We start from the raw sequence: 12,770 nt of genomic DNA, 5'->3' as shown, positions 1-12,770 counted from the left end.
ATTAGATAAACAAGTGTTTATAAAATAGATTCCGAAATATGACCATAAATAAAAAGGAATCTGCCCAGACCTAAAAAGGGTGTAGTGCCATTAATTGTTTAATTTCATTTTTATCCGCTGAGAGAGCTTTCACCCATTCTAGTGATGACCCTGGTCTATACACCACAACTAGAGTTTTGTCTTACATGGTAAATTTTAAATTTTATACCTATATAAATAATCTTATATAGATATCTATAACCGCGTAGTTTTTGTTTTTCTGACATGTTTAATTAAATCGAGTTTTAATTATTATTTATTCCTTGTACTCCTAGGGAGGTTTTTATGTACAATTTGCACGGAAAAAACTACTTTACTGGGACATATACATATATATAAATATAAAATACAGTAAAAATTTTGCACGCCCATTTTTAGATTTTACTAGTATTTCTTTGCATAAGCAAAAATACTAGTAAAACATATCAGCTTATTAGTCAATTCTCAACTAACTTAATGCAAATACGTAATTTCTTGAGACGGAGTTCAAAATATACTTAAAAATGTAATATTAATTATTTTAATTATAGTATACTTTATGTGCTATTGTATCCAGGGCTTTTGTCTGTCTCTTAAATTTGTACTGAACAGATACAATATATACATTACAATAAACTAGTTCACGAACTGTTACGCGTCTCGCGAGATACGCCAGGGCTACATCGGTAATATATTTATTTAGGGACGCAATTCCCTGCGAGACCCGTTCTTTTAGTTTTGTTTGCCGCCTTTATACATTAAATACTTTTTATAACCGTTCTAGGCACGGTCTAATCTTGTTGAGAGAGATTAAATTGAAAATGATATCATACATTATTAAGCTGATATACACTATTATTATGCTAATATTTAATTGCACATTGTAAAGGGCGAGTGATATAGATATCAGAAATTTAATTGTATGTTCCTAGACTAAATTTGCGACTCCATCCGACATTGAGGCAGTATGAAACTGTAGTAGGTTATACTGGTCAAAGTTTCTTCGTTTCGATCGGAGGAAGAGCAGCACCATTTTTTTTCTCCACAACAAATTCATATTTTATACTGCATAAATGACGTTAATTTTTGTGATTGGTGTAGGTAGTTTTTGTATTACATAGTTATAATTGTCTCTTTCTGTCAACCATTCCGCTGCGATAAAAAGAGACAACAGCGCCTATTATAACGGATTAATTGGACCGATTTTATATTTCTAAGTTTGTATTTTTGTAATTTTCTTTTATAGATTATGTTCGGTAGCCATTGATTGATACATGATTTTGTATTAAAATAATAAGCCCTGAGTACATACATCGTATCGATATATTCTTAACATGAAAGGCGTACAGACGTCAGCCGTAAGGATATAGAACCTTTAGTTTGGAAACAATAAGAGAGGTAAGACGATATATACTAGATTAGAACATACGCACAATGTCAATACTCGGAACAAACGCAGGCTGCAATTTCCCCGTACTAGACTATATAAAGTTAGTAATTCTTTTTTGGGAAAAGGGATACTCTTCTTAATAAAATCCCAGAGGCTCTTTTATCTCTGCCTTTTAATAAATTTAAGAAATGTATTAAAGAAAAGCTGTGTAAAAAGGCTTACTATAAAGTTAGCGATTATCTAGTTGATATGGGCCTGGGACTAGTGCTGGGCAGGCTACTTCTAATTAATTTGATATATTTGTTTTAAATATTGTTTGATGATTTGCTTTTTTAAAAGAGTACCTACCGAGAGTTTTTTACGCCGGCTTTTTTTCTCGGCCTACACCGTCTGTCTTTTTTGCCGATGAGTAGGGATGCCTACAGGTTCGAATTGATTGACGTGGAATAAGTGATACCTAGATGATGTTATACCTATATTCCAAAATAAATAGATATAGATACCTATGTTTTAAAATAGTTCTAAAAAAAGTACACAAACACTCACAAATAAAAATCACTATAATCAAATTTTATATTGTTTATGCTTTGATTTAAATTGGGCATGATTGATTAAGTAGTATTGACTGATTGGCTTTTGTCTGTTTCACTGTTCATTTTTGTTACGTGTTCTTACGCGTCTAGAGAATCTAGACCAGTTTCCCAACTTTGTTTGTGCCATTCCCTTCTTAGGCTACTTGAAATTCTTATACATGTTACCCCCCTATGTAACATAAATAATTTATATATTATGAATTGAATTGTACACTTACGAAATTAAGATGATTGTTCTAGAAAGGGATCACTAGGAAATTGTTGACGAGACAATAAGTAAATTTTCGGAACATAATGAAAAACCGGAATTAAAATTCAAAATAATTTTATTAAAAGATTTTTCTATATTAATTTCGTGAGACTCTCTCTCTCACTCTCGTTTTTATATATTCATTTCCGTTTTTATCTGTATTGCAAAATGGAAATTAAAATCTTTTTATAGTTTAGAATAAAAATCATCTATAATCTATGTTAATCAGATGTTGAATTTGAAAACCACTTTGTATGTTGCAACACTGATCCTGTTTTACTCAACACAAAAAAGATATTTCGATTGCAGAAATGACCTTCAATTATTTCTATTCCTTTAGTGACACTTCATGTCAAATTTGTGTTGCAACCTACAGAGTGTGGTTCGAAACCCATCTAATTAAATATAATTTCTAATTGGAGAGACCTTAAAATAATAACAAATTTGTGTTGCAACCTACAGAGTGTGGTTCGAAACCCATCTAATTAAATATAATTTCTAATTGGAGAGACCTTAAAATAATAATGACTTATATCCTGTTACATCCTGTGTGATATGCTGTGACCCCATGGGACAGAGGTCGTCTAGACCCTCCATCGCGTTGGTTGTTGAGCTTAGCAATTTACCTCATTCCAATTTCTTCTGGGCCTCTTGTCCTCATCTGCAACTGTACGTTGCTAAATTGGCTTGGAACAATAACTCTTCTACTTTTCTTGTGGGTTTGAGTTAGTTTTTAATATGGGTCGCACGAATTCGATGATACTGAGAATGAAAGAATCTCGGGGGACATTGATTGGAATACCTTTGTGTGATTTGGAGTAATTTTTGCTGTCGGAGTTACTCACGATATAAACCTCCAGCTTTCCAGCGAGTTTTAAACGCGGAAACAGACGGAAAGGTGCACAGCCTGGAATCATCCACGACAGGAATGAGAGTCGCACGCTGATTCCACGAAGCCAGTACTTAACAAATTATTGCTCACAACACAGTTAACGTCGTGATAATATAGTAATTATTAATGCAATATGTTTTTATATTATTGATAATAAACGTTATTTGGATGCTTTAATAAAAAAGCGTCAATTAAATAGTACCATAAGCTATAAAAAGTATTCTAATAGAACTATTTACAACAATTTACACAAGATATAGTATTATATAAATTATACCTAGGTAACACTGAAAATGTTGAGAAGATGAAAAAAGGCCTAATGTAGAAAGGTTGCCAATACTTTTATAATTTTCTATAGAAAATACAATCAGCTGAGTGTGTGTTTCTTTTCGAGGATCTGCTAACAAAGGTAAAGAAAGGAAGAAAGGAAAAAAAGATGAGAGCCTCATTGACTCCTGATGACTGTCGACTGTCGACTGTCGACTGTCGATCAGTTACTGCAGACTGGTATATCATTCGCTGTTTACAGTTCGACAGCTGCGCCCTCGAAGCAGCATCCTTAATTACCGCGATAATTGTTCAGTGCACTCAGAAAACGGGCTATAACAGGTGTCGAGATGAGTCATTCGCCATACAGGCCTTACCTGGCGCCCTGCGACTTTCATTTGTTTCCAAGAATTATTAGGCGATTTGTTCTAAATATGTATTTAAACAGTTTAAAACCTAAACATAAAAATCAAATACACAGTAATTTTCTTAACGTACCTAGTAATAATAAAATTAATTGAAAATAATTAAAAAGGAAATGTCAACAAATTTAACAAGTTCCCTTTGGCAGTGTACCTTTGACGCTGGTAGCATTTCCTCGCTGTATTAAGATACTTATCGTTAAGTGAGTAGCACCAGCTTTGTAGTCACCGACACTATCTACCAGGTGCCTAATGGGGCATTTGAACCGATAGGCCCAAGAGAATCTTAAGGGAACAAAATGGAAGTTTTAGGAAAGATTAACTATTACCCTCACATCAACATTAACTATGCAAAAAACTCATTTTTGTATCGCGCACCCCGGACATACAATGACCACTATTTAAGCCTTGACTTGTTTAGGCTATCGCGGATTGTGGAAAGTGTATTATGAATATCCATAGCGCAAAATCATCATGCATCATGAGCCTACCCCACATTCACACTATCACGTACATACCTTCACTTTTACTTTTGTAGTAAAATGTATGATGTATTCCATCTTTGGCTATATTTTCAGTGTATTTGTTTGTAATTATATATAATTTATGTAAGCTGTAGGGTTACGAAATAAATATTTAAATAAAAATAAATTACTATATTAGTTTAAATAGGTCAAAAGGTCAAAATGTATACCTGATCTCGTTTCATGACAAGTTTGTCAATTCAGGTTCTTATTATTTAACTAAATATAAAAGAAATAAAATACAATTTACAGTAATTATTAGGATATAACAAATGGAAATATGGATATGGAAATGGAAATAAATACGTTAAAATTTATTTATTACTAAGTGTGGCTAAATGGGCACAGCACTATATATAGGGGATATATATATAGGGATGTAAAACTCTTACAGTAAATAAACAATAAATGTGTTATAAAGTAGACAAAAGTACTTGAATTAAAATAAATTTTTAACACTTATTACTAACTACACACATAGTAACACAAAAAATAATAAAAAAAAATATGGACAGAAAAAAAAAAAATTAAGTGTGCGTGCGACAGCGACACACTGCTGGTCTTTTTGCCAGAGACAACAACACACAATTTTGCTTAGTGCGGTTCACTTTATTTGTAAAATCATTATCTATGTAGTGAATTCGAATTCAGGTCGTTTAGAAATTCAGAATTTCAATCGAATATTAGTTAGTTGCTATCGCCAAGGAGTTGCTTCTAAAAAATCCAGCCATTTAGACCTGGGCCTCAGATATCTGTCGTGATAATTTTCTATTGTATCTAAAAGAAAATGGATTCTATCCTTTGAAAATAATATTTAAGCCGGTTAATAAAGGTCTTTCGCGTGATGTCGACAAACAAATGAAGGAAAATAATATTGCCAAGTCATGGCGCGTAGCATGACGAAGCGGTTTAATATCTTATCACACGGGTACAGTCGTTATGTACACTTGGAGTACATACATTGCGTTGAGATATATCTAGGATGTCGTTTTTGGGAAAGAAATTTAGGCGTTCACATTGTGAAAATATAAACGAATTGGTGAAAGCTCCCAGTGAGTATATATATATTTAATAATGCTAAATAGAAATGCAAATATTTTTTAAATGTAAAAAAAAAGTTGAATCCCGTTTGAAGCTATATTTTGAAAATATTTGAAATTTACTATGTGTATAACACTGTTTTTATATAATTGTAGTCTCAATATCTTAATTTTTTTTATTTAAATGATTTCTCTAGTAATATACGGAATATAAGTGTTGAATATGCTAATGTTATGCATTTTTTAATTTGGGCATCATATTGTTTATATAATGATAATATTAAATTGGTCTCAAGAGTCAATGACATTCTGTACTTTATACATAATTATGCATCCAAACAATTGTGTTCAGAAACATATAAAAAAACAGTAGTGTTTTGTTATATTAAGTATTTATTATGAAGAGTCGGTTTCTTGTTTGATTTTAAACAAAAAAGAAAAGACAACTTGTATGTATGTACTAGTGTTTAAGATACAGGCTAGGCCTAGTTTTAACCCTAGCTCAAATAAGTATATTATGTATACATTAACCACAGTGTATTTACAATGTATTGTAAATGTAAGGTTTTAGTCAAATAAAGTAATTTTATTTTGTTTATTTATTTATGTCGTGTGAAATGAATTACTGTTCATTTGACATGTTTTATGATTAAACTATTGTGTTTTGCAATCAAAAAATGTAATCCTCTTGCTCGACGTAATATAATAATATTTATTTATCGTTTATAATCGACAAAATGCGTCATAAAAATGCCATATTAAATGTAATACAGCGTCATTTCAGACACCCATGACGTCATACAAGCGTTCAAGACTTTTGCGCCGACAATCTGCTTTACCAGGGTAGATAAGAACACCTTTTATATCGACCTACAAGTGGCCAGCAAGCATGTGGGACACACCTTCAAGCTTGGTGAGGAACAGGAGATGGAGAGAAAAGATGGATCTAAGGTGAATAGTCTATTGCAGACCCAATTTTAATTAAAAATATTATACAATTAACAGAAAACATTTTAATATTCTCTAAGTCTAGATAACTCTATTGATGTCTTTAAAAGTTTTAGTACGATCAAAAATAATGACAATAGTTTTTAATGACCTTGGTTTTGATAAAACTGTTACATCAGAGTGGTATATTGATATATTCTGTGAGTGTTGCTAGACTAATTATTAAACAATACCGAAAATTATATGTAATTTATCATAAAAGTTTATTCAGGGATACATTTTTTATACTTCTTACTACTTATACTAAAAGGGCTTTCTTAAAGAGCTCGAGCATTGACAGTATCATTTAATATCAGGTGAGCCTTTTTCTATTAAAAAAAAACGTGTTCTACAATTATTTGAATTTAAAGAAATTCATATGGCAACTAAATTTTTCGTCTGTTTGCCATGTAGATAAAGTCTATTGGCAATTTTTTGTTGTATTTCGAACGGTTTCGTATTGTTTACGTCATTTAATAATTATTGACTATTACACGATAAACGTGTGAAATGTCATCATGATTGATACATAAAATAAAACAAAGCCTGTTGTGTCTGACCGTTGGTTACAAAATTATTAGAAAGAAATAACAAATGAAAACAGTTTTAGCAATTAGTTTTATTATTAGGTGGTCCTCTGACATAAGCCTCCTATTTGAGCCCATTCTACTCTGACCAGAGCTTGTCTGCTCCATCTCTTCAGTAGACCATCTGCCGATATTTTTACTTGACGTCCCCTTTTCATATTGCCTTCTTTTAGATTCTAAAACATCTTCTGTCTTTCTTTTTTTATAATCATGATTGTCATAGTTACATATATAACTAAACTCTCATATTAAACTGTCCATATAGCTAAGTTTTTGACAGCTATATATATATATAAGTTAATATATAAGTTAACGATTGGAGAACATTTGGAGCAAGGCAGTTATTGTTGTTAGATATAGACATTGACTAACGTAAGCAAACTTGACTTTCTCGTTATATAATCTAATTAATTGAATTAATAATTTGCGCTTACTCAACTGTCATACATTCGTTTGCCCTTTTGTTTTAGGTGACATATGTTTTGATTAAGTTAAAGCGAGGCGTGGAATAATTTTACATATAAAACTTTTGTTATGTAATGTAAATGAATACTGTACAGTTTTCTTGATATAAAAGTTCAGAGTCGATAGATCCACATTCAAGTCATCTCAAGTAGCAATCTCGTCTTGAGCGCTGATATATGTCAAACTTTATACAGAATAAATCTTCGTTATCGATATAAGTTTGATTGACGTTTTACAATACGGACGTTAGTACGACAAATGTCAAAGTACGATTTAGGAATGAGACAGTACCAACCATACCTAGATTGACGTATGTCAACAGTCAAGACTTACGGGACTCATAGCGCGTCGCATTTCTAAAGCCCCCTCGACAGCCCGTAAAATCATGAGGATATTTCCGGAGTAGTTGTCCGGCGGATGACGCCTAACCCACCACTGCCTAGCTTCTCAGCCCCAGATCTGCCTGATCATCTGATAGGCCTGTAGGCTTCCCATAACAAAAATATAAAAAACAGTCAATACCGTCGAGCTGACAAAAATACTTATGTAAAACGAAGCGAATTATTAAATATGTTATTTTTAAGATATTTCCATTGTATTCGAAAATTGAAATCGATGACAGCGCGTAATAAGTACTTATTTTATATAGTATTAAAACCTTGTATAAATAACTGGGGTTGCCATAATAAAGACGTGGACGCGTTTGTACACTATGAGACATTAAAATTAAACAAACCGTAAGAAAATGATATGTTCTTCTGAATATTTTCTCGATGTTTGGACAACATATAGCAGGATTAAAAATTGTATTATTATTAACTTAAAAATGTTATATAGCAAAATAAGGAGAGAAAAAACAACTGATTACTTTTTGAGGCTAATTGTACGTTCTGATCTAACTTTATTGGGCTAGTGACCAATAAAGATAACCTCAATTTACGTATATAGTATATAGCAAATAAGTTGGCCATCGTCACAAAATATGCAGGAGTATTTTTTTTGACTAAAATTTATTTTTGATTGGATTTAACGTGTAACGAAGAGTGAACAAAGTTTTTCAAAAAGCGGGATTTAATTTAAATTTCAAATTTCCGAAAACTTTATATTGTAGTTTATTTTATTCCCTTAAATTTATGTAACTTCTAATAACTACCGAGCGAAAATATACTAAAAAAAATATTAGACAAAAGTCTAAAAATATCGCTTTACAATTTTGCCGGCAAGTGTACCTGCACGCCGACAGTTATTGCAATTTAAACGTTATGTTCACCAATTAATTTTGAATTTTGTCTTAAAGAATACTTGCGTACTTATTTCATAATATTATGTAACAAGTCTTATAACGATGACTTGTTTAATATTATTAACCTCTTCACAATACAAAAAACTATACGACAATCATCTGTCTCACAATTTCCATGTTTGATTGCTATAAATTAAAAAAATACTATTTAAAAAGATTCCAAAACTAATAAGTCCATTCTCAACAAACTAAAGATCAACACTAGCTACTTTGGAGCAATTGTCAGGAGAGAACCGGATCGATAAACTGGTAATGGTAGGAGTGTCGACAAAAATCGAATGCCTACCCGGGTTTGACCAAATTAAAACAATTATGGACAACATCCCTAATGTCCCGAAACAAGTTGAGAATAGAGAGTCGAAGCATAAGTTAGGGCTATCAACTGTTGAGTGATGGCAGAAATCGGTGTCGATCGCCTTCCTGTTGGTCTGAGCAAATAGAGAAAGTTATGGGTCCCTGATGCCCTGAGACTCGCTGAGCTCCACACATTTTTACTAAATAAACATGTTTAATCACAAGTAAAGTTAAGTTACAGTCAAAGTCAGTACTGGGTGAAGTTAGAGTTGAATATTTTTAAAGTTATATTTCTTTACCCGTTGGAAAAAAAGATGAGAGTAAATTTTTACGATGTGTAAAAATTTAATCACACTGTTTGCACATCGTCCCAAAAACCGACACCCTGAAGTTAGCTATAGTCAACAATAATGTTTTATTTAATATTAATTATTAAGCCCTTAATTCCTCCAACCGTGTTTTACAATATGTGATGAATTAATATATTTCATTAGTTTTTATTGAAAATTCTGTTTTATACTTAGGTAAGGATGACTTACACTATAGAAGGCGACAACGTGTTGCACCAGATGATAAAGTTGCCAGATGGAAAAACCGCGCACTTCCGGCGGGAATTCACAGATACAGACTGTACTATGGTAAGTTGATTTAGTTATAATATAAACTTATTGTAGATCCCCAATAAACCATGGTTCTTTAAATAAAGTATGTACACCTCATCATTTAGCAAGAATTCGTATTGTTGACAGTTATATTTGTGAGTGTGGAGAAGATATTGGTGACCTCGACCATATTTTGTTTTCTTGTTCCCAATATATATGGTTCCCAATATAATATGACCGCACCTTCTTTCTGAATTCCTTACAATTACTACATGTTCCGTTTCCGACTAAAATCTCCTGCCTTTTGCTTTATCCTTTATTGTATTAAAATGTATTATCTTCTTTCATAATCAATAATAATATTAAGATTTAATATTTATGTAAATATTATATTTTTAACTAGCTTATCCATTTGTTTTCTTTTGAAATGTTTCTTAATTTCTTCTCGCGTGTAGTTTCCCTACATTTTACTTGAAACATTGGCATAAAGTTATAACTATCGCCATAAAATTAAAATAAAAAATAAACTTATTGTAAAACTTGACAAATGAACTTAGGACTTATTATGTATTTAAAGTTTCAGTGAATGAATTTTCAAACAAACTGATGATTTTAATGAAACGTAGTTATCAATTTTTTTATTAATAAATATTTTTATAAATTAAGCTATTTTAATACAATTTTAGTTTCCGATTAATTTGTGGATTGCATTGCTCCTTTATGACGACATTTTCACTCACATCCACTTAAGATCCAAGTGCTCGTATAGGTCCTACACGGCAGACTTGTATTAGACCTTATTTAATAATATCATCAAAACTTGAACTTAAACGGAAAGATTGCAATTAACTCTTACTTTCTTAAAACACAAGCAGAGGACACTTGACTCAAATTTTCCTATTATTTCAGACAATCAGCTTGGAAGGATCTGAAGTCAAGGGAATAATTTGGTACGACAACGTTTCTTAACATATTAATACTTCATAGCATGGTGGAAATGTTTTTGGCCTGTTGTGCCGGTCCTTACCGTTCAGAATAGTATTACATCGCCTAAGAAGGAAGACTTATAATTTTAAGACAAAATTAAATGAACTTAGACCTTTGTTTTGTTACTAATTGTTAAACAGCGTTGGTACTCTGTAACTTCTAATAACGACTTTATTTTCGCGCTACTGTTGTGATATGACCGTTACGGTTCAATAACCGTAAAAGTTTGTACCAGATATCTCAATAGATATCTGGTACAAACTTTTTGCGGTGTCGCGATTGGAAGTTATAGAGTACGATCACAGCTCTGTAACTTCCAGTAGTGATGACAAATTCAATGTTTACACACGTGTTTTGATAAAATCCGTGGGCAATCTATTGTAAAACTAGCGCTCTCTATTGTAATTGATTTAAAATTTAATCAAATATTCGAAGTTGAATTGAAACAGTGGGCGACTATGAGAGTATATTCTGTATTGAAATGGCATAAAATAATTATTTCGATCGCTAGTGGAAGTTGCAGAATACCGGTGCTAATGTAGGGCAATGTATGTAAACGGATTTCGACTAGAAGTCACTCTACGACTGTTATTGCTAGGTTTAACATGATTACGCAATGGTATTTTCAAAATGTGTGTGTTCGTTATACGAACGTACTTTGATTCGCACAGTCTGTAACAAACGTGTGTACTTATATACGCGTTAGAAGTATCAACATAAAATCTTTTCAAATTCTTTATTCTGCGATTGTATAAAAAACGACACAGAAGGTGAAAAAGATTTATTATAACGCATTACCTAGTTAAATAAAATTTATTTAAATATCGCAATAAAACTAAAATGCTGACTATAGCTAATTTCAGGGTGTCGGTTTTTTGGGACGCACGCATCGGTAAAATTTACTCTCAGCTTTTTTCTCTTACGTTCCAAAAGAAGTCACCCAGTACTGACTTTGACTGTGACTTTTGTAATCGACCAAACGCTACCATGTATGAAATAGTGCGCAAATGAATTCTCTAACTTAGAATCACGGGGATTTCGTGGATTTTCGGGGATTTTCACAGTAATATGCAGATCATTAACCTATATTTTGTTAAACGGTTAGTAACAAAGGTGTTATGTTAGTATTAGTAAACAAAAGTATGAATGATCAACGCTTAAATATGTTTTTTTGTGATCAAACAATGACTATGCTATGCCGAACAAAAGCATGCTCTTTCGTTAAGGGAGCGTATTTAATGTCTGCTGGGTGAAACTGAAGACTACAGAGTTGATAATAATTAACAGGCCAAGGCTACCACTTTGTCTTCAAAAATATCATAAATGTCTGCAAGACAGCATTTACAATATTCTTAGGCTACGTCATAATAATAATTAAACAAATTTTTAAAGTTTGGCCCATATGAGAAGTGTATCATAAATGCTGGCAGCAGTACCTCGCTGTATTGCGATATATATAACGAATAACGTTGAGCGAAGCTGTGGTCATCGATACAAATGTCTGAAATTAATTGTAAATATTTTTAATTAATAAATCATGTGCGGTTTCGCTATTGGGAATAACAAAGTATTGAAGATGTTTGAAATAGAGAATTTTTAATTTGAATTAAATTGTTGTTTTATTTATAAGAAAATCTGTAATAGAATTAATTGTATTAACTGACTGCATTGTATTTAACTTTGTAAATAAAATTAGTTTTAAGTATAATTTTTTTAAATATGTAAATATCGAAAGGCAAGTAATAAATTTTATTAAATACATTGAGTTTCAATAGTTCTCCTTATAAGTAAGATATCAACTATGACGTACACGTATTTTCTTACTAAATCAAAAATATTTTAAACGATAAGGGTAAAGCTGGAAAAATATATAAATACACAATTACATGATAATATTTTACTTGACAAAACAACGTTTTATATGGTTTTAGTATGGTCTGTTTCAATATATAAAGTATATATACTTCAAATTCTTTTAGACTCACAACTATAATTTGAAACAGGTTTAATTACAATTATTCTTCTTTGCTTTATTTTTTTCTTAATCCTACAGCTAACATGAATTATATACAACAAAAACAATTATACTAAAAATCTTTTGATGCCATTAAACAAATCTTTGCATATTCAGTATTAATTAATTATTGGA

At 31.6% G+C, this 12,770-nt stretch overlaps 1 protein-coding gene across 1 annotated transcript; it reads left to right on the top strand.

Moving 5' to 3' along the window:
- Positions 1-5,263: 5,263 nt before the first annotated feature.
- LOC111000140 (fatty acid-binding protein, muscle-like) lies at positions 5,264-12,233 on the top strand. Its single transcript, XM_022269494.2, has 4 exons — positions 5,264-5,408; positions 6,181-6,347; positions 9,557-9,670; positions 10,544-12,233. The coding sequence occupies exons 1-4, from the start codon at positions 5,339-5,341 to the stop codon at positions 10,601-10,603; spliced, it is 411 nt and encodes a 136-aa protein (XP_022125186.1). The 5' UTR covers positions 5,264-5,338; the 3' UTR covers positions 10,604-12,233.
- Positions 12,234-12,770: the final 537 nt, after the last annotated feature.

This window comes from Pieris rapae, chromosome 10 (assembly GCF_905147795.1).
Source record: "Pieris rapae chromosome 10, ilPieRapa1.1, whole genome shotgun sequence".
Taxonomy (NCBI): Eukaryota; Metazoa; Arthropoda; class Insecta; order Lepidoptera; family Pieridae; genus Pieris; species Pieris rapae.
The sequence above is the reverse complement of the archived record's forward strand: the minus strand, read 5'-3'. Positions and strand labels throughout refer to the sequence as shown.